Source organism: Eschrichtius robustus, chromosome 11, assembly GCF_028021215.1.
Source record: "Eschrichtius robustus isolate mEscRob2 chromosome 11, mEscRob2.pri, whole genome shotgun sequence".
NCBI lineage: Eukaryota > Metazoa > Chordata > Mammalia > Artiodactyla > Eschrichtiidae > Eschrichtius > Eschrichtius robustus.
The window spans coordinates 76,029,129-76,055,917 of NC_090834.1; the positions used below are offsets into that span (position 1 = coordinate 76,029,129).

Sequence of the window (26,789 nt, forward strand, 5' to 3'; positions counted from 1 at the left end):
TCAGCACCGCCCTAGATGGCTTCTGGACATCTCCAGGGTTTCCTGGGGAAGGCTTCCTCCGTGTCCATCCACCTCAGAAATATCCTGCAGAGCCCTTTGGGGAACCAATTTGAGGGTTTGCATCTCTGCCGCTGCCTAAAGAAGCCAGTGAAGAAGTGAATGATGAGATTGGCACAGCCATTAACACAGAGCAGGATAAACACAATGCGATGAAGGAAACAAAAGAAGGAATTGTAACCAGTTTGAACCCCCTATCCAAGGAATGAGTGGATGCCAGCACGCAGGCCACCAAAATATGACCACCATTGTGCACAGGTTGGTCACACACAGCCTAGTCATCTGCATCCAATGGGAGCCATACAGGAATATGATTAGCAGGGTCAGGCTGACCCCAGAGAGAACCACAAATAAGAATATCAGAGTGATGTTAGCATCATGTCAGCATAAGATGTGCCTGTATGTGCCTCTTTTTTTTCTTAAAGTCTTTAACATTTTAATGTCTCTGAATCTACAGTTCATTTTACAATGAATGATGCATCATATTTAATGGCATCTTCCCTTCCTTCCTTCCTTCCTTCCTTTCTTTCTCTTTGTTTTAAATTTAAAAAATTTTTTTTGATTTTTATACAGTTTTTAAAGGTTACTTTCCATTTACAGTTTCTACAAAATATTTGCTACATTCCTAATGTTTACAGTACATCCTTGAGCCTGTCTTACACCCAGTACTTTGTACCTCCCACTCCCCCACGCCTATATTGATTCTTCACCCCTCCCCGCTGGTAACCACTAGTTTGTTCTCTGTATCTGTGAGTCTGCTTCTTTTATGTTATATTCACTTCACTAGTTTGTTGTACTTTTTAGATTCCACATATAAGTGATATCATACAGTATTTACACACACACACACACCCCATATCTTCTTTAGCAATTCATCTGTTGATAGACATTTAGTTTGTTTCCATGTCTTGGCAATTATAAATAATGCTTCTATGAACATTGGGGTGCATGTATCTTTTTGGATCAGTGTTTTTGTTTTTGTTTTTGTTTTGGATATATACCCAGGAGTGAAATTGTTGGGTCATATGGTAGTTCTATTTTTAGTTTTTGAGAAACCTCCATACTGTTTTCCACAGTGGCTGCACCAATTTATTGATACATTGCCACCAACATTGTATGAGGGTTCCCTTTTCTCCACATCATCACCAACATTTTGCTATTTGTAGACTTTTTGATGATAACTATTCTGACAGGTGTGAGGTGATATCTCATTGTGGTTTTTTAAACAAACTTTATTTATTTATTTGTTTGTTTGTTTGTTTGTTTGTTTATTTGGCTGTGCCGGGTCTTAGTTGTGGCACACGGGATCTTCCTTGCTGCATACGGGATCTTTAGTTGTGGCATGCGAGATCTAGTTCCCTGACCAGGGATGGAACCCGGACCCCCTGCTTTGGGAGCATGGAGTCCCAACCACTGGGCCACCAGGGAAGTCCCTCATTGTGGTTTTGATTTGCATTTCCCTGATGGTTAGTGATGTTGAGCATCTTTTCATGTGCCTGTTGGATATCTGCATTTCCTCTATGAAAAAATGTCTATTCAGTTCTTCTGCCCATTTTTTAATCAGATTGTTTGTTTTTTTGATGTTGAGTTGTATGAGCTGTTTATATATGTTGGATATTAACCCCTTATTGGTCATATCTTTTGCAAATATTTTCTCCCATTCAGTAGGTTGTTTTTTCATTTTTTCGATGGTTTCCTTTGCTGTGCAAAAGCTTTTAAGTTTAATCAGGTCCCATTTGTTTCACGTTTGCTTTTATTTCCTTTGCTTTAGGAGATGGATCCAAAAAAATATTGCTTCGATGTAAAATATTTATGTCAAAAAGTGTTCTGCCTATGTTTTCCTCTAGGAGTTTGATAGTATCTGGTCTTACTTACTTTAGGTCTTTAATACATTTTGAGTTTATTTTTGTATATGGTGTTAGAGAATGGTCTAATTTCATTCTTTTACCTATAACTGTCCAGTTTTCCCAGTACCACTTCTTGAAGAGACAGTCTTTTCTCCATTGTATATTCTTCCCTCCTTTGTTATAGATTAATTGACCATAGTGATGGGTTTCTTTCTGGGGTTTCTATCCTGTACCATTAATTTATGTGTCTGTTTTTGTGCCAATACCATTCTGTTTTGATGACTGTAGCTTTGTAGTATAGTCTGAATTCAGAGAGTGTGATTCCCCCAGCTCTGTTCTTCTTTCTCAAGACTGTTTTGGCTATTTGGGGTCTTTTGTATTTCCATAGAAATTTAAAATTTTTATGTTCTAGTTCTGTGAAAAATGCCATTGGTATTTTGTTAGGGATTGCATTGACTCTGTAAATTGCCTTGGGTAGTATGGTCATTTTAACAATGTTGATTCTTTCAATTCAGGAACATGATATATCTTTCCATTTGTTTGTGTCATCTTCAATTTCTTTCATCAGTGTCTTGTAGTTTTCAGAGTACAGGTCTTTTGCCTCCTTAGGTAGGTTTATTCCTAGGTATTCTTTTTGAGGCAATGGTAAATCGGATTGTTTCCTTAATTTCTCTTTCTGATATTTTATTGTTAGTGTATATAAATGCAACAGATTTCTGTATATTAATTTTGTATCCTACAACTTTACCAAATTAATTGATGAGCTCTAGTAGTTTTCTGATGGCATCTTTAGGATTTTCTTGTATAGTATCATGTCATTTGCAAACAGTAACAGTTTTACTTCTTTCTTTCCAATTTGGATTTCTTTTATTTCTTTTTCTTCTCTGATTGCTGTGGCTAGGACTTTCAAAACTATGTTGAATAAAAATGGCGAGAGTGGGAATCCTTGTCTTGTTCCTGATCTTAGAGGAAATGCTTTCAGCTTTTCACTGTTGAGTATGATGTTAGCAGTGGGTTTGTCATATATGACCTTTATTATGTTGAGGTATGTTCCCTCTATGCCCACTTTCTTGAGAGTTTTTATCGTAAATGGATGTTGAATTTTATCATAAGCTTTTTTTCTGCACATATTGACATGATCATATGGTTTTTATTCTTCAGTTTGTTAATGTGGTGTATCACATTGATTGATTTGCAGACATTGAAAAATCCTTGCATCCCTGGGATAAGTCCCATTTGATCATGGTGTATGATCTTTTTAATGTATTGTTGGATTCGATTTGCTAGTATTTTGTTGAGGATTTTTGTGTCTATGTTCATCAGTGACTTTGGCCTGTAATTTTCTTTTTTTGTGATATCTTTGCCTGGTTTTGGTATCAGGGTGATGGCAGCCTCATAGAATGAGTTCCGAAGTGTTCCTTCCTTTGCAATTTTTTGGAATAGTTTAAGAAGGATGGGTGTTAACTCTTCTCTAAATGTTTGGTAGAATTTACCTGTAAAGCCGTCTGATCCTGGACGTCTGTTTGTTGGGAGTTTTAAAATTACTGATTCAATTTCAGTACTGGTAATTGGTCCGTTCTATTTCTTCCTGGTTCAGTCTTGGGAGATTGTACCTTTCTAAGAATTTGTCCATTTCTTCTAGGTTGTCCATTTTATTGGTGTATAGTTGTTTGTAGTAGTCTCTTATGATCCTTTGTAGTTCTGTGATGTTAGTTGTAACTTCTCCTTTTTCATTTCTGATTTTACTGATTTGGGCCCTTTCCCCTTTTTTCTTAATGAGTCTGGCTAAAGGTTTATCAATTCTGTTTATCTTTTCAAAGAACCAGCTTTTAGTTTCATTAATCTTTTCTATTTTTTTTTAGTCTCTATTTCATTTATTTCTGCTCTGATCTTTATGATTTCTTTCCTTCTACTAACTTTGAGTTTTGCTTGTTCTTCTTTCCTTAGTTGCTTTTGGTGTAAAGTTAGATTGTTTATTTGAGATTTTTTTTTCCTGAGGTAAGTTTTTTTTTTTGTCTTCCTTCCCAACCAAAAGCATTTTGACCAATATATAGTGCTTTAAATTTTTTAAAAATTTTATATTGGAGTATAGTTGATTTAACAATGTTGTGTTAGTTTCAGGTGTACAGCAAAGTAATTCAGTTATACATATACACATATCTATTCTTTTTCAAATTCTTTTCTCATTTAGGTTATTACAGAATATTGAGCAGAGTTCCCTGTGCTATACAGTAGGTCCTTGTTTGTTATCTATTTTAAATGTAGTAGTGTGTGTATGTCAATCCCAAACTCCCAGCTTATACCTCCCCCCACCTCTCCCCTTTGGTAACCATAAGTTTGTTTTCTAAGTCTATGAGTCTGTTTCTATTGTGTAAATAAATTCATTTGCATCATTTTTTTAAGATTCTGCATATAAGCAATATATATGATATTTGTCTTTCTCTGTCTGACTTACTTCACTTAGTATGATAATCTCCAGGTCCATCCATGTTGCTGCAAATGGCATTATTTCATTTTTTTAATGGCTGAGTAATATTCCATTGTATATATGTACCACATCTTTATCGATTCGTCTGTCAATGGACATTTAGGTTGTTTCCATGTCTTGGCTATCGTAAACAGCACTGCAATGAACTTTGGGGTGCATGTATCCTTTCAAACCATGGTTTTCTCCAGATATATGCCCGGGAGTGGGATTGCTAGATCATATGGTAGCTCTATTTTTAGTTTTTTAAGGAACGGCCATACTGTTCTCCATAGTGGGTGTACCAATTTACATTCCCACCAATAGTGTGGGAGTGTTCCCTTTTCTCCACACCCTTTCCAGCATTTATTGTTTGTAGACTTTTTGATGATGGCCATTTTGACTGGTGTGAGGTGATACACTCCTGAGGTAAGTTTGTATCATTATAAACTTCCCTCTTAGAACTGCTTTTGCTGCATCCCATAGGTTTTGGATCATCTTGTATTTTGTTTTCATTTGTCTCTAGATATTTATTTCCTCTTTGATTTCTTCAGTGATCCATTCGTTGTTTAGTAGCATATTTTTTAGCCTCCAAATGTTTGTGTTTTTTGCATTTTTTTCTTGTAGTTGATTTCTAATCTCATAGTGCTGTGGTCGGAAAAGATGCTTGATATAATGTCAGTTTTCTTTAATTTACCGAGGCCTGTTTTGTGGCCTAGGATGTGATCTATCCTGGAGAATGTTCCATGTGCACTTGAAAAGAATGTGTATTCTGCTGCTTTTGGATGGAATGCTTTCTATAGACCATTTGGTCTAATGTGTCATTTAAGGTCTATTTTTCCTTATTGATTTTCTGTCTAGATGATCTGTCCATTGATGTAAGTGAGGTGTTAAAGTCCCCTACTATTATTGTGTCACTGTTGATTTTTCCTTTTATGTCTGTTAATATTTGCCTTATACTTTGATGTGCTCCTATGTTGGGTCCATATATATTTACAATTGTTATATGTTCTTCTTGGATTGATCCCTTGAGCATTATGTAGTGTCCTTCTTTGCGTCTTATAACAGTCTTTATTTTACAGTCTATTTTGGCTGATACAAGTATTGCTACTCCAGCTTTCTTTTGATTTCCATTTGTGTGGAATACCTTTTTCCATCCCCTCCCTTTCAGTCTTTATGTGTCTCTAGATCTGAAGTGAATCTCTTGCAGGCAGCATGTATACACAGCTTGTTTTTGTATCCATTCAGCCAGTCTGTGTCTTTTGGTTGGAGCATTTAGTCCACTTACATTTAAGGTAATTATCGATATCTGTGTTCTTATTGCCATTTTGTTAATTGTTTGGATTTGTTTTTGTAGGTCTTTTTCCCCCTTTCATCTTCTCTTCTCTTCTCTTGTGATTTGATGACTATCTTGAGTGTTATGTTTGGATTCTTCTTCCTTTTTTGTGTGTATATCTATTATAGATTTTTGGTTTGTGGTTACCATGAGGTTTTTGTATAGCCGTCTCTATATATATACATATATATATATGTATGTATATATATACATGTGTGTGTGTATATATATATGTGTGTGTATATATATATATATATATATATATATATATATATATATATATATATGATTGTTTTAAGTTGCTGATCTCTTAATTTCAAATGCACTTTAAAAATCCTGCATTTGTATTCTCCTCCCCTCATGATTACTGTTTTCGGAATCATATTTTACATATAATTGTTTTGTGTATACCTTAACTGCTTATTGTGGATACAGATGATTTTACTGCTTTTGTCTTTTAACCTCCCTACTAACTTTGTGTGTAGATGATTTCCTACCTTTACTGTATGTTTGCCTACTGGTGAACTTTCTCATTTTGTAATTTTCTTGTTTCTAGTTATGGCCTTTTCTTTCTTGCCTAGAAAAGTTCCTTTAACATTTGTTGTAAAGCTGGTTTGGTGGTGCCGAATTCTTTTATCTTTTGCTTGTCTGTGAAGGTTTTGATTTCTCCATCAAATCTGAATGAGAACCTTGTTGGGTAGAGTATTATTGGTTGTAGGTTTTTCCCTTTTATCACTTTAAATATATGGTGCCACTCCCTTCTGGCCTGCAGAGTTTCTGCTGAAAAATCAGCTGATAGCCTTATGGGAGTTCCATTGTATGTTATTTGTTGCTTTTCCCTTGCTGCTTTTAGTATTCTCTCTTTACCTTTAATTTTTGTCATTTTGATTACAATGTATCTTGTTCTGTTCCTCTTTAGGTTAAGCCTGTATGAGATTCTGTGCTTCCTGGACTTGGGGGACTGTTTCCTTTCCCAGGTTAGGGAGGTTTTCAGCTATTATCTCTTTCAATATTTTCTCAGGCCCCTTTTTTCTCTTTTCTCCTTCTGGGACCCCTATAATGTGAATATTAGTGCACTTGATGTTGTCCCAGAGGTCTCTTAAACTGTCCTCATTTCTTTTCACTCTTTTTGCTTTTTTCTGTTCAGCAGCAGTGATTTCCGCTACTCAGTCTTCCAGCTCACTCGTCCATTCTTCTGTATCATTTAGTCTACTATTGATTTCTTCTAGTTTGTTTTTCATTTCAGTTATTGTATTCTTCATCTCTGTTTGGTTGTTCTTTATATTTTCTAACTTTTTGTTAAAAACTTCTAACTTCTCACTCTGTGCATCCATTCTCCTGCAGGCCAGAAGGGAGTGGCACCACATATTTAAAGTGATAAAAGGGAAAAACCTACAACCAGTAATACTCATCATCACTCTGAACTCTATCTTAGGTAGATTGCCTAGCCCCACTTCACTTAGTTCTTCTTCTGGGATTTTATCTTGTTCCTTCACCTGGAACATATTCCTCTGCTGCTTCATTTTGTCTAAGTTGCTATTTGTGTTTTTATGTATGTGGTAGGTTAGTTACATTTCTTGACCTTGGAGAAGTGGCCTCCTGTAGGAGGCGTCCTATGAGTCCCAGCAGTGTACTCGCCTCTTGTCACCCAAGCTACATACTCTAGGGGTTTCCCCTAAGAGGGCTGCAGGGGTCCTTTTGTGTGGTGGGCTGACTATATGGGCAGTCTGGTGGGCTTGGTTGGTCTCTAGTCTGGTTGGTTGCCAGGCCCTGCCTTGTGTGGATGCTGCTGGCTACTGTTTACTGGTGCCTGGTGATGAGGTGGCTAGTTGCTGGATCCTAGGTGGCCCCAGGGCTAATGCTGCCTCACTGGTGGGAGGAGTCAGGGTCCTGAAGACTCTGGCACTCCTGCCCACCCACTGGCAGATGAAGCCAGGTCCTGGGGTTAGTGCCAGGCTACTGGCAGGCAGAGCTGGTTCCTGGAGTCTGGCTGCTGGACCCAGGGATCCCAGAGCTTGTTTCAGATCGTTGATGTTAGGGGGCCAGTTCCTAACACAGATGGGTATGGGGTCCAGGGTATCCCAAAGGTTGCATTTGTCTGCTAGTGGGCAGGGCCAGGGCCCAGCTGGCTCGAAGGTAGGGTCTGGCCTACTGTCGGCAGACTCTGTCCATAGGCTGCTGGATTGTAGTTTTCTTGTGTCTGGTGCCTGCCCACTGGTGGGTGGAGTTGGGTCTTGGCCCTCTGGTGGGCAAGGCCGTGCTTAGGGGCATGTCTAGAGGCAGCTGTGGGCTCTGGAAGTCTTTTGACAGCCTGTCTGCTGATGGGTGGGGCTGTGTCCTAGCCCAATTAGTTGTTTGGCCTGAGGCATTCCAGCGCTGGTGCCTACAGGCTGTTTGGTGGGGCCAGTCTTGGTGCTAATGAGCCAAGATATCAGCCACCAGCAGCAATGCTCATGCAGTTGAATGTTCCTAAAAATGTTTGACACCAGTGTCTATGTCCCCAGGGTGAGCCACAGCCACTCCTCCCCCCCGCCACCCCCCCACCCCCGCCTCTCCAGGAGACTCTCCAAGACCAGCAGATAGGTCTGGCCCAGGCTTCTATCAAATTAACTGCTTTTGCCCTATGTCCAGGTGCATGTAGGATTTTGTGTTCACCCTTTAAGAGTGAAGTCTCTATTTCTCCCAGTCCTGTGGGGCTCCTGCAATTAAGCCCTGCTGGCCTTCAAAGCCGAATGCTCTGAAGGCTTGTCTTCCCAGTGCTGGACCCCCAGGCTGGGGAACCTGACTTGGGGCTCAGAACTCTCACTCCTGTGGGAGAACCTCTGCAGTATAATTATTCTCCAGTTTGTGGGTCACCCACCTGGCGGGTATGGGATTAGATTACATCGTGAGTCTCCCCCTCCTACCCATCTCGTTGTGGTTCCTTCTTTATGTCTTTAGTTGTAGAAGATATTTTTCAGGTAGGTTGCAGTCTTTTTCACTGATGGTTGTGATTTTGGTGTGCTTGTGAGAGGAGGTGAGCTCAGGGTCTCTCTACTTTGCCATCTTGGCCGATCTTCACCATGTACTTTTTATTCATGGCACTGAACACAGGTTGCTGCTCTAATTTTTAAGTGTATATCTTTTGGGGTTTTTTTTTATCTCCCTTGTTAAAGTCAGTGCTCAATAACACCTAGATCTGCCTGGGTTTTTGTGGTGGTTGTTGTTCACTATTGTATCCTCAGCATCTAGCACATGTCCCTTAGAGACCGACCACCTGTTGTAATGCTCCCATTTAACACAGGACGAAGCCAAGGCTTAAAGAGTCAAAGGATTTCCCTGAGATGACATCGTGAAGAGCAGGTCCAATACCAGCTCTGGGCTCCTCGAGCCCTGCCTGAGGCTTTTCCACTGTTCTTCACCACATCATTTATTATGGAAGGAGCCCCCAGGAAAAAATCTTCATGTGAGCTCAGAATGTGAGATTCAGAGGCGCAGAAACTGCTAGTGGCTCCAAGTATCCATTTCTTCTTCTCTCACATAATAATTCCGAGAGTTTTAGACCAGAAAAAGGATCCTTATCCCAGCCTCCCTTAATGCTGTATGGCAGCATGTGATTAGGCACTGACCAATGGGAGGTGAGCAGAAGTGATGTAACCAACTCCTGGGTTGTGCGTTTCCTCCTCCTCTTCTCCTCTGGATGGAATGCTGATGTGTCCAGGAGCTACGCAGGACCTCAAGGACAAAGTCCCCTCTCTACACCTCTCTACAGATGGGAGCAACAATTTAAAAGAGCCTTGGTGTCTAAGGCCTTGGAGGCACCAGTCCAGTCCTAGTAACTTCTCTCTTAAGTCAATCTTATAATGAATTTCTTTCTAGAGAAGCTCAAATCACAAACTGAAAATACTTATAAGTCCCTGTGTACTCCTTCCTCTTTAAAAAATATCTGCATTCCATTCTCAAGGCATTTATGATGATAGTGAGAGATTATTCCAAAGAAGTGACACACATAGAGGTACAAACAAACAGTCAAAGAAACAAACTGTGGAGATACAATGAGAGATTGATCCAATCACAATGAGATAGAGAAAGTCCCAGGAAATACCAACTATGATGAGGCTGTAAGACGAGGTGGATTTTCTCCATTTGCCATCAAATCTCATTTCCATCTTCTGTTTCCTTCTCTATATCCTGGGAGATCTCTCTGTGTCTCACGATGGCCTCCCTTTCCCTCTGGCTCCTGGTTGCTTTCAGTGGAAGGGAGACACTAACAGTGATTGGAAGGCAGGAGGAGAGTGATTTGGGGATTTTTTTAGCTTCCTGGCTTTCTCCTGCCAGGCTGTGATGATGTGACTCTACATACAGGGATGTAGCCCCTGTCTGGTGGCCCTTTCCTACAGCCACAGTGACAACTACAGCTACAGCCCAGAGCCCTCCCTGAGTTCTAGTAACTTCTCCTTCCCTTGTCTTTCAAGCCTAGTGATGCTACGGCTCCCTTCTGTTCCTTTCCTCAGTGGGGAGAGGTCATCATCCCATGTAATTTTCCCTAATCTGCTCATATTAGTAAATTGTCCCTTAATTAAACTCTTTTTAATCATTACATATTCGGCCATCTGTTTTCTGCTGGGAGCCTGAGAGATACAGAAAGGAAAAGAACATTTGAAAAGGAAGTAAAACAGATGATTGGGTTATTCACATCACTTTAGCTTTGGGATGCATGCATGTGCCCTATCTTGCTCCCTGAATTAAGGACAGCAGCAGATTTCTCACCATGATAGCACATTTGAATGATTGAGAAGGAGGGGAGAGTGGGGATAAAATCTAATAAACAGTGTTGGTTCATCAGTTCAGATCTTCATGGTCGAGGCTGACAACACCCAGAGTTGCCAGGAGGGAGCTTCCTGTCTCCTGCCTTTTCCTGCTGCAGCCCCTGTGGCTTCCTGAATACTCCACCCCCAGGTGGAGTTATGTGAATGGGTACTAAGAGGAAAAACCCAACACTGGCTTTGGAAATAAATATTTGATAAATGTACCTTTCCTCCATTCTTGTTGCTGGAGGTGACATGCTGACCCATGATGTAGGGAAAAGTCTCATGGGATTGACAATCTCTAGAGGATGCTTCTCTGCCTTGGAGAGGTGCCAGCAGGAGCAGGGGTGAAGCCTGGTGCCCGAGTGAGACTTATCAAGACGCTGCACAGTCCCTGTGATTTCCTGTAGAGGGACCTGCTGGCAAATGAGAGTGTGGAGTTCTCTGAGTCATGATCCCTCATGAGATGTTTCTCAACATTTGGTCAAACTCTTCTCCTGTCTCTCAGCCTTTGCCCATCCCCACCACATTCAGTGCTGGTCCCTGCAAGGGATTGTTGTTGTGGAGCCTTTTGCTGCCCAACTGTGTGTTTGGGCAGCAATGCCAAGAATAAAGCACACCCTCCTTGCTTGTCATTCAAGGTTCTCCATGGCCTGTCCCACCCTTTCTCTTCATCATAGTAGTAACGCATACAGGTTTACAATTTCTTGCCAGTTTCAATTAAATGGTAAAAGTAAAAGTCTTCCTGAGTCCTATTCTCCAGAAGAAACAACTTGTTTCAGTTTTTTTTTTTCTGAATTCTACTATCAATAATGGTTATAGATTTGAATAGTAAACTTATATTTCTGATTTTTAATTTATCAGTATTAACAACAGAATCAATTGATTCCCCATGTAAGATATGATTCCCCACATAAGATTCTCCATATAAGAATTCAGAATATGGCTGAGATATTTGGAATTATCAGACTGGGAATTTAAAATAACTGTGATTAATGTGCTAGTTATTCAGTTCATTTAGGGGACAGAGAAAGCATTCTATATGATACTGTAATGGTAGATGCATGATATTCTGCATTTGTCAAAACCATTGAACTTTACAACACAAAGATTGAACCCTAATGTAAACTGTGGAATTCAGCTTGTAATAATGTGTCAATATTGGTTCATCAGTATCAATAGATGTGCCACATTAATGGAAAATGTTAGTAACAGGAAAAACTGTGTAGTGGAGTGGGGATGGGGAGAGGGAGTATATGGGAACCCCCTGTATTTTCTGCAAAATTTTTCTATAAATCTAAAAGTGCTTTAATATATAAAATCTATTAAAAATGAATAGGCAAACCACCAACTAGATGAATATTTATAATACACATAACTCACAAAGGACTCATATTTAGCACATAAAAACTCCTACAAATAAATAATGAAAAAGGGAAAGAATGAAAATGGGAAAAAGGTAAACAGACACTTCAAAGAAAAACAAGTAGCCAATAAGCACATGAAAATATGCTCAATTTCATAAGTCATTTGGGAAATGCAAATTAAAACATAATGAGATACCACTTCACACTAATGAACATGAAGTGGTATCTCAATTTTTCACACTAAAATTCAAAAGACTGGCAGTTTCATACATCACTGGTGGGAATGGGAAATAGCACAACCACTTTAGAAGAGAGTTTGACAATTTCTCGTAGAGTTAAGCATACATCTCCCTGTGACCCAGGAATTTCAGTTCAGGTTATTTATCCAAGAGAAATGAAAACCTATGTCCCAAAAAGACTTGAATAAGGATGTTCACAGCAGCTTTATTCACAATAGCTAAAAGTGGAATACTGCACATATATCCATCAATATGAAAGTAAACTGTAGACACCCATCTAATGAAATAGTACTCAGCTTTATAAAGGGGACGAACTACTGGTATATGCAATGCAATGTTATAAGTAAATCCCCCAAATATGCTGAGTGAAAGAAGGCAGGAACAAGAAAAGTACATTGTATGAGTCTAAATATCTGAAGTCAAAGTTCAGGCAAAACTAATCTTTGGTGACAGAGTAGAAATGATAGTTGCCTCTGGGGCAGGAGGAATGACTCGGAGGGACATGAGAGACTTTTCAGAGGTAATGAAAATGTGTTATGTTTTGACTGGAGCTTTAGTCATATGGGTGTGTATTTATTTATTTTTTAAAATTTTCATTGGAGTATAGTTGATTTATAGTGTTGTGTTAGTTTCTGCTGTACAGCAAAGTGGATCAGTTGTACATATACATATATCCACTCTTTTAGATTCTTTTCTTATATAGGTCATTACAGAGTATCGAGTAGAGGTCCCTGTGCTATACAGTAGGTCCTTATTAGTTATCTATTCTATATATATTGTAGTGTGTATATGTCAATCACATGGGTGTGTATTTATCGCCAAAACTCATTGAACTGTACACACTAATGATCTGTGCACTCTCTCTTAACCGTACTTCAATTAAAAAAATAAAAAAATTATTAAAAGATGCAACATTTAAACTTAATAAATTATTTTTATAGAACAGGTAACAAAAAATATTTTTGTGCAATTAGATTACTAAAATCAATGTTGTGAGCTTTTTGAAATAAAAGGTAAATCTGACATGCATCCTGTCCTCGGAGAACAGAGTCTAGTAAGACCCACTGCAACCTGCATGAAGGATTAGTGAGCCCCAGGGAGGGAGAATCAGGGTAAAGGTGAAGGGGCGGGAATGAGAAGGGGTGCACATGGGATTCTACTGGAGGGCATGTGGAAGGAAACCACAGGAAGATGACCCACCTCAAACCTTAAATATGCTTTGATGTTGATTTATCTGGTTATAAAACTTAACTTCATGCTTGCAAAAGTTGAAAATGGTGAAGGCAACAAACTTAAAGATGGTGACTCAAACCTGGTAAATGGAGATTTAGCACAGGCTGGGCTTAAAAATTCATCATTTATTCATTCATTAAGTCATTTATTCAAGCTAGGGAGTCATTCTGACGCCTGCCAAAATCAAAGACTACTCTCTGGGGCTAGATTGAACTTTAATTCTTTTAATTGTATCAAAACAGATTGTAAGAAAGTGACCACAGAAACTTGTCAAAAATGTAATGTTTAATCCCTACCAAGTGTAGTGACCAAAGAAATTTAAGACCTTTCTTGCACTGCTTTCAACTTCTGCTGAAGGTGGGATTCTTCAACAGTGGAAACAGTCTTGGACCCCAGAGTTGGTGAAGCTCCCATGGGGATGGGGTGAAGGCCCCTGGGTGAGAGTCCTTAAGACACTGCACTCAGTGTTCGTATAACAGGCACTGTCTCACTTAATCCTCACTACCCAAATTACTACTTTTTTAACCGTTTTAAGATCAGGGGTCCAGAGGCTGAGAGAAGTTAAGAAGCCCTCCCAAACTGATAGGGAGAAAATTGGCTCTCAAAGCCACAGAGACTGAGGCAGAGACTCTGAATCGGGACACCAGACTGCTTCCTGACGCCTTCAGGGTTTCCTGAGGAAGGGTGCCTTTGCTTCCATCCACTTCTGATAGGTCCTCCAGAGCCTTCTGGAGAACCACCTTGAGGTCTGCCGTCCTCGCCTCTTTGGCTGCCTCTGCCTAAAGGAGCCAACGAAGTAGTAAATGATGACGCTGGTGCAGCTGGACAGGCCCAAGGCCACCAGTCAGTGATGACAGGGGAACACAAACAAATCATCCTGAATCCAGATTAAGAAGAACCAGTGGATGCCGGAGGGCAGGCCGCAGAGGAGGAAGACCCGAACTGTGAGCGCAGTGGTCACACACAGCCTGGTCAGCTGCATCGCTGGGACCTACAGAGGATCGTGACCGGCACGGCAAGGCTGCACCCAGCGGGGAACACGGATAAGAACGTCAGCCCCCCAGCAGTGATGAAATCAAACACCCGACACTAAATGCGATTAAAGTCCATTAACAGGAAGCCACAGTACTTCCCTTCCAGGGTGCTCAGCAGCAGGGCCAGGGCCCAGAGCAGGGCACACATGATAGCCGATAAGCGTTTGGGGTGGTGGCAGCGGTACCAGATGGGACACAGGTCAGACAGGCAGTGCTCGGTGCTAATGTCGCTGAGAAAGCTCAGGCCTGTGAGGTAGGCGAAGGTCAGCACAGTGGTGAAAAAACTGGGGATGGGGCTGGAGCTGGAGTGGCAGGAGGTGATGAGCTTCTCCAGGGAACCTATAATGTGGCAGCAGAGGAAGACGAAGTCGGCTCCCCCCAGGTTGAGGATGTAGATGGAGAAGGCATTCCTGTGCAGGTGGAAGCCCAGGAGCCACAGCACAACTGCGTTTCCTGCCTGTGCTTCCAAGGCAATGATCATCATCAGCAAGACCAGGGTCAGGGTCGCCACACTGAAAGTTTGAGGAAGGGCCTGGTCACTTCGATTCATTGGTGTGAGTTCCGTCTCCCAGGCGGGGGTGGTTGGATCCAAGCTCAGAAACCCCCCACTGGTGCTCCTGGGAACACAAACAAGACGTGAACACCTGCTGTGTGATCATCGATCCTCACGGCCACCCTGCGAGGTGGGAATTACGGTCCCTGTGTTACAGAGGAGGGAATTGGAGCCTTGCAGAGATTAAGATACTTACTAAAATCCACACAGCCCTGGAGACCTGGAACCTGGATTCAAACCCAGTTCTCTCTGACTCAAATGCCTGGGCTCTCTCTACTGCAACACAGACTCTCTACTGACATGGGAATGTTACCTCCACTCAGCCTCCCAGGCCATGTCATGTCTGTAGGAGGAGAAAAATCTGGACAGGTTATGCGGGGGTGACAATAGGACTCTGAGCTCAGCATTCCTTCTGCCTGGGACAGAGATTACCTTTTAGGGCCAGGAAGACAGAAACCCCAGGCATGACGTGCAGGCCATCTTAGTGACTGAGAGGAGTGCACCCACCCACCAGGGAGAAAGGAGATCATGATTTAGGGTCATGAAGGTTATGTGACCTTTTGCTATGACAGGTGTGAGTGAGTCAGGAGGCCTCTTGAGCTAGAAATGGCCCAGTGTGTGAGCTTTGTGAGGACAGACGGTACTTTTCTCCATGCATTGGTGTGTCCCCAGTGCCCAGCTCTGTGTGACGGACACAGTTTAAGTCACTCTTATAATGGATTTCTTTCTAGAGAAGCCCAAATCACAAACTGAAAATACTTATAAATACCTGTGTACCCCCATCTTAAAAAAACAACGATTACATTCCATTCTCAAGGCATTTCTGATGATAGTGAGAGATTATTCCAAAGAAGTGACACCAGATAGAGGTGCAAACCAACAAACAGTTAAAGAAACAAACTGAGGAGATACAGTGAGATACTGACCCAGTCCCAGGAAATAGCGACTGTGAGGAGGTTATAAGAAGAGATAGGTTTTCTCTATTTGCCATCTAGTCTCATTTCCATCTTCTGTACCCTTCTCTGCGTCCCGCGAGATGTCTCTGTGCCTAATTGATGACCTCCCTCGCCCTCTGGCTCCCGTTTGCTTCCAGAGGAACGGAGACACTGACAGGAAGCTGGAGGGCAGGCAGAGAGTGATTTGGGTTTTTTAACTCCCTGTCTGTCTCCCTGCCAGGCTGTGAGCTGGCAGTGGCAGTGTTAGTCTACCTGAAGACATAGCCCCTGTCTGGTGGCCCTTTCCTACAGCCATAGTGACAACTACAGCTACAGCCAGAGCCCTCCGTGAGTTCTGGTAACTACTCCTTCCTTTTCCCCTCTAGGCCCAGCAATGGTAACAGCGCCCTATGAAGACTTGTCTTGGGGGGCTTCAGCATTCTTTATAGATTCCCCTTAGCTGTGCCCACACCTTTGTAACCAGTCCCTCATTAAACTCTCCTCAGTGACCCATTATATTGTGCTCTGTATTTTCTGCTGGGACAGTGCCAGATATAAGGATACAAAAAACAAAACAAAAAACAATGAACAGCAAGCAAATCTGTGAAACCTGAGGTTAGTAACAACAATTTAGTTTGGGAATGCAACACCAGCATGCCATCTCACTCCCTAAATTAAAATTAGCAGAATATTTCTGTTTATAGTTGCAGATTTGAATGTTTGGAGAGAAAGGGAGCATATAGGGAGATGGAACGGAAGCGGAAAGAACCTGGCTGATCCCGTTTGACTCTCCCATAGTCCAAGCTACCAGCAGCCAAAGCTTCCATCGGGAGCTTCATGTCTCCCGACTGTGGCTGATGGGTACCCGTGCCCCCTGCCTGCCTTACCCCAACATGAATTCATGAGCATGTGGACTAAGGAGGGGAAAACAAATCTGCCTTTGATCGAAGATAGTTCTTGAGCAAACTCTTACCTTAACACCATTCTTCTTGCTGGAGGTGGTGAGTAGGAAAGAAAGAGCTTTCCTGGGATTGACAAACAGCAGAGAATGCTTTTTCACCCTCTGGATGGGGAGGTGCCTGCAGTAGCAGGAGAGAAACCTGGTGACCGAGGGAGGCTTATCAAGATGCTGGACAGCCCCTGTGATTTCCTGCACGAGGGGTACTGGCAAATGAGAGATCCTGGAGATGAGTGAGACAAGAAACCTCATGAGATGTTTCTCATTTGCCCTGACTCCAGTCGCTTATCTCAGCCTCTCTACCCATCCTACCCCATCCGGTCCCCTTCCCTGTGAGGAATGGCTGTCCCAAAGCCTTTTGCTGCCCCCTGTGAGCCTGTGCAGGAAGCTGACCCACCAAGCAACGTGAGCTTCCGTAGCTAAAGAATAGTTTGCTTGGCATACAAGGCCCTGTGTGGCCTGGCTCACTTGATCTTTTAAAATTTAATCACAGAAGTAATGAGTGCACATTCATTTTATTTCACATGACACCAAGGTGTATAAAATGAAATGTAAAGGATCTCCAAATCTCATTCCCCAATAGCAACCAATGTCCAGTTTCCATTCTTAATGCTTATAGAAGTTAATGTTGTAGCTTTATATAATAAAAAACTACATTTATATTTTTGATTTATCAATATCAACAACAGGATATATTGAGTTCCCTTATGAAAGATAAGGAATTTAGCATACCACATGCACTCTCTGTCACCTTCCTCCCTCTACATCATGATATTTGTTAGCTAGATTATTTTTAGATTGTCTAGAGCCAACCAGTATCTTCAGTCTTAGCTCCTATGACTTCCTTTCATGTGCCCATGCTACCACCAAATTGAGTTACTTGTTTCCTTTGAAAACTTAACTATGAAGCATTTAAAGCAATCAGAAAAGTGTATTCACTCATGTGCTCCTTTACCCAACACTATTGTGTGCCTATGCTGTGCCAGGCTCTGTTCCAGGCAGTGACGATGTGATGGTGACAACACACAAGACTATGCCCCTTATGTTCCACAGGAGCTGGTGAGCTCACCCTGGGAGTGAGCGTGCGTGAAGAGGTTTGAGACTCAACATTAGGGCCTCCAACCTCCAGAGACTTGGAAGAAGAGGAGGACTCAGCCAACAGAGTAGTGAAAAGCAGCTACTGAAGAAGGAGTAAGCTAGGAGAGCATCCTAGAGACAGAATGGAAAAACTGTTCTAGAAGATGGGAGTGAGCAATAGCATCAATCCTACTCAAGAGACTGAGTAAGGTGAAGACCAAGAATTGACCTTGGGATGTACAATAGGGAGTCATGGCCGATCTTGACAGGCATGATTCCAGGGGACAGTGAGGCTGGAAAATTGAAGGATGTGGGTTTTGGAGAGAATGGTGTGATATCAGACCTGGAAAACCCCAAAGAGTCAACATGAGAAGCTACCGCAAAGACAGGTAGCTTAGAAAGGTGGCTGGGGACAAAATTACTCTACAGATTTCCTATGTATGAAAAAAAGTGAGAAACTATAATAAAATGAAGCTTCACCTGCTTCTCGAGAGAAAAAGAAATCAGTGAGGACTGATCAGCCCTACAAGAAATTAGAAAACATTCTAAAGCCTCGGTGAATGCAACAATGAGGTTCTAACATAAAAACAGGCAGAGAGATTGTTGGAGCAGGGCAGAGGGTCTCAGGAATCAAACATAAATGCATATGGAATCCAGTATATGATAAAGAGGCCATTTCAAATGGGAGGAGGTAGAGATAAAATAATAAAAATAGTAAATTGATAAGAGTCATGGGGCAACTGGGAAGCCATCTAGAATAAAATACTGTAGGGATCATACCTCATATCTTACACCATGTTAACTTTAAAATGGATTGTGTATTTAAATATAAATAAGAGAAGCAAAAAGACTTAGAAGGAAACATGGGGAAATTCTTTTATAACCCTGGTTTGGGGAAGATCTTCCTAACCCTGACACAAAACTCAGAAGTCATAAATAAAAATATTGAATAAAAATAATTGAAAATTAAAAATATTTTTTCTGCATGGAAAAGGCCACCATAGGCAAGTCAAACAACAAACAGGGAAAAAGTATTTATAATGCATATCTTAGACAAAAATATCTATATCTATGTCCATATCTATATCTATATCATCTCCAACACGTTACTAAGAGAGAACCCTAACAACCTAATAAGAAAATGACCAACTCAGTTCCTCCTACAAAACCCATGTTTCTTAAACATGAGAAAAAAATGCTGTACTCTTGATGAGAAAGGGTAATTGAGACTCTACCAAGATAGTTCCATCTTCAGATTTTCAAATATTCAAAAGTTTGATACTGAATGTTTGAGAATGCGTGAGGAAAGTGGCGCTCTCGCGTGCTTGGCACTCCCAAGCAAAACTTTGTCCCAAAAGGGAAGCTGCTCATAAGACTCTTTACACAAACCTATGCTGGTGAGAGATGTGGCGGCAGCCCTGAGAGTTTAGTGAACAGTCATTACAATCACCACATTGTCAGGAACAGGTCTCTAAACCTTCCCATTTTTTAAAGATTTCTCAAAAAATGGGAGGAGAAGAGGAAGTTCTTTGGTGCTGTCCAGAAGGTCACTGGCTTTACAGAGGATGTTTTTTTTTCTGCTCAACTTGTCTGGAAGTTTTATGATTTATCTATTTTCCAGGCAATTACCGTAGCTATTTAACATACTTATGCAAAGTCTAAAGGCAGCTTTAGTGTGATAACTCTGTAGTCACAACCTTGCACCTGGACACAAGGGTTAACCAGCAGGTTGTATTTCAGCTCCCATTCCCCTCCTTTGCCCTGTACTTTGTTTGGTGTGGTGGACAAATTATACAACTGTCCCCAGAAGTCTTCCCTCCTCATGAACATCAGCAAGACCTCAGAAAGCTTTAACCTCTGTCTCCTTCCTCCCAATCAACTGTGCTCCAGTACGTTATTTTGACTCTGTTCTCTTCGCCCCCCTCCGAAGAAATTAAACATTTATTATAGTTTTAAAGAGTCAGTGTTTGTTCAAATGTATCCCCATAGTCACCAATGTTTTTGCTCACCCTCGCATTTCACATCTCACATCTTCCATTCCTTGAAATACATTCTTCAGAAGTTCCTTTTGTGAGAGTCTATGCGTGGTTAATGCCCTCGTTTTTCTCTGTCTGCAAATGTCATTGTTTCGCCCTCATTTTCTAGAGGGTTCTTCCAGGCTGGCGTCGTAGTGTGACAGTTGCTGTCCTCCAGCACATTGAAGATCCACTGTCTTTGGCTGCCAATGTTACTCTTGTGAGACTGGCCATCAGTCAAGTTGCCAATCACTTGCAGTGATCTGCCTTTTTTCTTTCTAAGAGCTTTCCTTTTTCTCTGGTGTGGTACACTTTCACCAAAATGTGTCTAGTGGCTTTCTCTTTATATCATGTTTGGGGTTTGTGGTGTCTCCTGGATTTCTGGATGATTTTCTGCTATTATTTATTCAAATATTGCATGGTGGTTAAGAACACAAACTCAGGAGCCAGGCTACTTGGCACCTCTATGTGACCTTGGACAAATGTTGTAACTCCTCTATGTTTCAATTTCCTCATCTGTAAAATGGGGATGACATTATGACCTACCTATATGTTTGTTGTGAACATTAGTGAGTTAATTATATAATAGTTTAGAACAGGGACACATGGTAAGTACTATATACTTATTGGCTCCTATGATCATTTTTATTATTATCTCTTTCTAGAAGTTTCATTCAACATATGTTAGTGTTTCTCTTTCTAGTCTCCATATCCCTTAACACCTTTTTCTTATTTTCCACCTCTCTGGCTCCTAGGCAGCTTTCTGGGTAATTTCTGCAGATGGATCTTCTAAGTTTCTGGTCTCTTTTCCACTGTGTCTAATCTTCTGTTTAATTCATCCACTGAATTTTAAATTCAATGTTTATATTATTAATTTCTAGAAGTTCTACTTGAGATTTTGTTTTTAAATTTGCTTGGTCAGCTTTTGGCTTGGTCTTGATGCTGGCTCACATTGTCAATTCTCTTTTATGTCTTTAACCCTATTTAAGCATAGCAATATTATAATTCTCCATCTGAAAATTCCAATGCCAAAGTCTATCTATGTCTGATTTTACTGTCTATTGTTTCTTCTGTTTTTTCATATGGTGCCTTGTTTCTTTGTGTATTTGTAATTTTAGACTGTCAGCTGCTCACTTTCCTTGGGACTTTATTTGTGGAATTCCTTGAGGTCTGAATTATAGTTGAGTTCTTCCAGAGAAGACTTGTGTTTTTTTTTTTTGCTGATTGACTTGGGAAACTTCCCAACATGGCTCTCATCTATCAGGATTTCCCCAGAAACCTCATCTGTCATTTGAAGTTTTAAGGAGACAACAGGTTGTGTGAGTTTGGACCACAATGTGTCTTGTGGCTACAAATTCTCAAGAGAAAATTTCTCTTCACCTACATCCAAGCTTGGTCAAACAATTTCTTGGTGGTTTTATTTCTCACTAATGAGAAATACACTAAGGTTTAGTCTTTGAGGTCTCAGTTTTTCATGGGACACCCCTGTTAGACTTCCCACTTTTGGGTTGTCCTAAAACTTTCTCTTCTACCCTTGCTAGATCATGCAGGGCTTGTAGTAGTTATACTAAGAAATATGAGTTTCCTTCTGAGAGCAAAGGGGGTCCATTTAAGGAATTTAAGCAAGGAAGTAACTTGATCAGCTCTGCACTTCAGAAGTCTCTCAGGCTGCTGGGAGGAGAATATACACAATATAGATGAAACTATAAATCTCTCGCCAGACCTCTACATGGAAACAACTGCATGAATACTGTGATACATGCATACAAAGTATACAACTATTTATGCTGTTTTGTAATATGTAGTATATTTCCAGTTCGATAATTATTGTGAAACCTGTTTTGTCATAGTTCCTTATCCTTAAAATGAGATGCTTTCCAGCTGTGATGAATCTAAAATGAAATCCCTGGTACCTGTGGAGGCTTCTTTCCTTCATGTACCCTCCCCTCTCCTTGGATTTGTTTTGTACCAAAGAGAGTGGAGACCTCAAATGGGGATCTCTCTGAGGCCGAACTTGATCCCAGGATGACTGTCATTCATTAGGTCCTTAGTGGTTCCTGGAGGCTCCCCTTTTCATCACTGTGATATACTCATCAATGTAGGCCCCTCTCCATGGCCCCAAATTTTGTGTTATGAATTCTTTCCATTAGAATTGAGAATTCAGGGCAGTGTCATTTAGAAAGTCCCTATAAAGGACAGTTTTGTTGGGGAGTATGTGTTGCGGGGAGGGTGTGTGTGTGTGTGTGTGTGTGTGTGTGTGTAGCTGATTTTACTACATGAGCTTGCACAGATACAGATTTTGGAAGGGGGTGGGTGGCTTATCGCTGATGTGGGCCTCTTCTCATTCCACTCTGTGCAGCTATCACCAGCCACTGAAAGCCAAGCAGGTGCAATGAAACCAGGAGAGGGGGAGTATCCTGATGATGTCATTTGAACTTGGATCCTACTATGCCTGGAGCCAGGTTCTCTTGCAGACCCCCAGTTATTTGAACCAATAATGTCCCATTTTTGCCAAAATGAATTTCATTTGGCCCTGTCCTTTGCTCACACAGCCATAAATATGTCCATATCAAAGCATTTATCACACAGTACTTTAAGCATCTGAGGACATGATTTTTCTCCCACTGCACTGTGAGCTCTTTGAAAATAACGAACATGTCTTTGAGTCCCAGGGCTTGGGATAGTGCCTGACCCCATGCTCAGCAATTTTTTTTTTGAAGTGCATATACTTGTGTCTGCAAGCATGAGTGAATTAGTGATTGAATAGATGACTTGGAGAGGTGAAGGTTGGGAAGTCATTCTGGGCAGAGAACTTTTAAAGCTTCACTGTGAGAAACATCTGCCAATAGAAGAGCAAAACAGAATGAAGGCAAAGAAAATTTGACAGGTTAAAAATCCACTTTAAAATGTACCCAACAGTTAAGAAGCCCAGCCCTTGTGGGAAATAGAATGTACCTGTAGTTGACTTAGGTTAGTTTCCCAATGCCTGTACTATTTGGGAAGCAGTGTATTGAGAGTTGGGGAGCAGGCCACAGTGACATAGAGAGTCACAGGGGGGTCCACGAAAGTGGAAGCAGAATACGCTGGGGTTGGGGGTGGGGACAGAAAGGTCCCTGGGTTGCAGGATCCTTCCTTTAAAAACCCCTTTGGAAAATGGGCTTCACCAATCTCTTGTCTCTTCTTCTTCTTCATCATCTTTTTTTTAAAGATTGTAGCCCTATTTTATTTTATTTTATTTTATTTTATTTTATTTTATTTTTTTGGCTGTGCGGTGCGGCATGAGGAATGTTAGTTCCCTGCCCAGGGATCAAACCCGTACCCCCTGTGTTGAGAGCACAGAGTCTTAACCACTGGACCGACAGGGAAGTCCCTCTTGTCTCTTCTTGACCAGGGATGGAAGACTAAGGGTGCGTAATCAGAATGACGGTTGATCTATGGTGGCCCTGCCATGGGCTGCTGGAGGACTGGATCAAAGTTAGTCTGAACTGGTTGGATGGAAGGAGAAACAGTTATATGACTTCAGCGAGGGAAAGAGGAGTTAAGCTGGGGAGAGCTGAGGAGGGCAAGAGGTCAGAGCCTCCCTTGTGAGAGCAACCATGGTCCTTGAATAGGAAATCACACGGCTTCTCAGACTCTTGGTAACACCAGATAAGGCAGCAACTTCTCCAGGGCTCTCCCAGCCAGAGGACCAGAAGTTTACTACAGAGTCAGGGGCTCCAGGAAGGACCTCCTGCTTCAAGGCAGTTCTGAGCTGACTTTCTACTGGAGTAGAGGAGAAAGAAGGCTTATTGAATTCTTTTCTTCTCATCCTTTGTCATTTAGGTCAATCTGCTCTTGCTCAGACAAGGGCTAGGCTCCTCAGAAAGTCAGAGGATCATGGAGGCAGGAGTTCCAGGGCTCCTAGCAGCTGAGTGGTCAGGGAAGCCTGCGGCCAGGTTCTTCTGAGTGGGGAGAGCCAGCTCCTTTCTGGTCCTTCATACCGTGTCCTTCCATCTGTCAGCTGTTCAGATCTGCTGTCAGGCAACATGGTCTGGGGGGATTCTGGGAATGAAAAATTTGGGATAACCAATGCTCTAGTTTTCCTCGTTGGAATTTCTTTTTCCTCCAAGCATCACATAAATTCATTCACAAATATTTCTTGAATGGCTACTTTGTGCAGGGCACTGTGGTAGGCACTGATTATAAGGAGTGAGCATCACAGACAAAAATCCCAGTGCCTGTTAAAGGTTACATTCTGGACACACGTGTATGTGTAGTCGGTAGGCTTGGATTAACTGAGTAGTACTCTGGCTGATTTTTCCTGTTTGATCTGATCGTATTCAATTCAGTGCTAGCAACCTCTCTGCTGTGAAAGGCATGTGGCCCCTATACCTTGGTGTTCCTTTCTTTCCTGAAGCTCCCCGCATTGTGCTGACCCACATTTGTTTCTTTCACTCCATCAGTTTCTCTCCAAGGCTCACAGATGCCCAGATCTCACAGGTGGAGGGGATATTAGCGACCACACTGCATTTGGGAAAACTGAGAGTCAGGGAGGGCATGTGCCGTGTCAAGGTCAGACACAGAGCAGGGAACAGAACTGTAGGCTCTGCCCTGGTGCTGGCACTGCCCCCTCCCCCTCACCACAAAGCCCTCCCTTTGACTCCTTCACCTTTGGGTGATCTTGCTGGGGCAAGATAATCTCACCTTTTTCAGAAAAGGGGCACTGTCTGAGGCTGCGACCACCGACCACTGGAGGCACTTGGACCGCCCCCAGGTCAGTCAGCAGCCAATCTGCTGCTTTGACTGACCCTGGTGGCCATGTGACCAAGGAGCCTCTTGCGTCGCTATCAAGGTGATGACTCTTTGCTCACACCATGGCCCAACGGATGGGTTCTCCCTGTCTGCCTGTCTCTGACTCTGTCTAGGTTTTTTGCTGTCTTTGTCCCCTCTCTGTTTATCTCTGCCCACCTCTATTTCTGCTTTTCTTCTTTCTGTCCCTGGTTCTGTATGTCACTCCTCTCCATGCCCTCATTCCCAGACCTTCACATCACCTTCAGCAGTTTGAGGGGATTATCTCTGCCAGTCCTCCTTAGGGCCCCATTCTTCTCGTAACAGCTCAGTCTGGGGACCTTGGAGGTGTGTGAGGACCATGGGAGAAGCAGGGGCAGGACTTGGAAGGTCTCTGGAGAGTTTCTGCTGGATCCAGAGCTGGAGTCATAGAGTCAGGCACTTCCCTGAAGTTGGTGTCAGCTCCAGGGTGTGCACGCAGGCCCTATGAGGGAAACTGAGCATGCAGGACAAAGGCAGCGGGCATCTGGTCCTTTGGTAGCAAGTGTGTGGAGGCAAAGGAAAAGGGAAAGGGCTGGGGAGAGTAGCTCCCAGTAGCTTTGCTGACTCTGGAGGAACGGATGCTTGGAGTTGGGCCTGAGCTACTTGTTGGGACCAGAGGTTTATGAGTAAAGGACGTTAGTAAGTCTGATGTTTGTAAATACCTCTATATACTTTGTGAAGACAGTGACAAGAAGATTCCAGTGCATTTCCACGTGTTTTGTGTTCTAAGGGATGTCCAGCAATGGCTAGAAGGCCCCTGACTGTGGACCCAGCCGCTCCAGCCTGCCTGAGCACCCTGGCCCTAGGGGAGTTCTTCTGATGGCTTCTACTCTAACCCTAGGGGAGCTCTATAATGAGGACCCCTTCTGATGGCCTTCCAGGGGTCCTGAGCCTGGATTTCGCTGACTCAGCTCATTGCCTTCTGTGGTCAAGCGGCAGGTGGAGTGGGCTTCTCCATCCCTATCCTCTGCCTCCAGCCTCCTCCTTTCCTGTATGCTTCTCTTCTCCTTTAACCACGAGGTCTTGAATGAAGATTGTGCTCCCAGTGCTTCACCTTGTTATCTATGCCACCTGCTTCTCCTACATGCTAGACCTGAGCATCCTGCGGGCTGGCAGCCACAAGTGCCGCAGCTCTGTCGTCCTCCTGCTCTCGTAACCCTATCACTCAAGCCCAGAACGCATTAGCTGTTGTGTGTCCTGCTCAGTGTCTGTTCCTACTGGTGGCTCTTTTCAGAAGGGGCAGCTGTAATCTGCACAGCTCCCTTGAACTGGAGCGCCCAGAACTGGAGCTCACTCTGTGTGTGTGTGTGTGTGTGTGTGTGTGTGTGTGTGTGTGTGTGTGTGTGTGTGTGTGTGTGTGTGTGTGTGTGTGTCCAGCCTCAGCCTGATCATTGAGGCACAGCACAGCTCCCAGTTGTGGCCGCCTGGCAAGCTCTCTATGGCCACCTTGCTCAGTCCCCATCTTACCTCTCTGTGGCCCATCCCTTAGCATGGCTACATTCCTTGTATGGTGGATGGATATTTATTGTGGTGAGAGCAGGATCTGTCTTTTCTTGGGATCTTCTGTCCTGAGTAAACAGCAGTGCCCCGCATACCTCTTTACTGGCTCTCTTACACCATTAATGCAATCTATTGAGATCCAACCATATGCTATTTATGAGATATTAATTTAAAACCTAAGGATACAAAAAGATTAAGAGTAAAGGAATGGAAAAAGATTCACCAGGCAAACACTAACCAAAAGGAAGAAATGTAGTTATTGATATATTAATATTTATGGTTATAAGATGTACACAAGAGTTTTTAGTTATAAAAATGATTATTACATTTTTGTATTTGTAGAAAAATGTTAAAAACATAATTTTAAAAAGAACCATTTATAATATAAAAACTGTAATTGGGAAAAAATCTGAAAGAATGTATAAATGTATAAACTTAAGAAAAAATTTTTGAATGACATTAAGGATTACCTAAGTAAATGAAGTGATAGCGTATGTTCATAGATAGGAAAATTTAACATTATAAAGCTGAATTCTCTTCAGTTTCTCTATTATATAGTCAATGCAACTCCAATAAAA

At 42.1% G+C, this 26,789-nt stretch overlaps 1 protein-coding gene across 1 annotated transcript; it reads right to left on the minus strand.

Moving 5' to 3' along the window:
- Positions 1–26,203, minus strand: MRGPRX2 (MAS related GPR family member X2). The gene is given in 8 exon segments (XM_068556105.1): positions 1–135; positions 13,975–14,075; positions 14,078–14,311; positions 14,314–14,981; positions 15,562–15,644; positions 16,826–17,016; positions 24,586–24,690; positions 26,179–26,203. Coding segments are annotated over 8 exon segments (1,542 nt in total).
- Between the last annotated feature and the right edge of the window lie 586 nt (positions 26,204–26,789).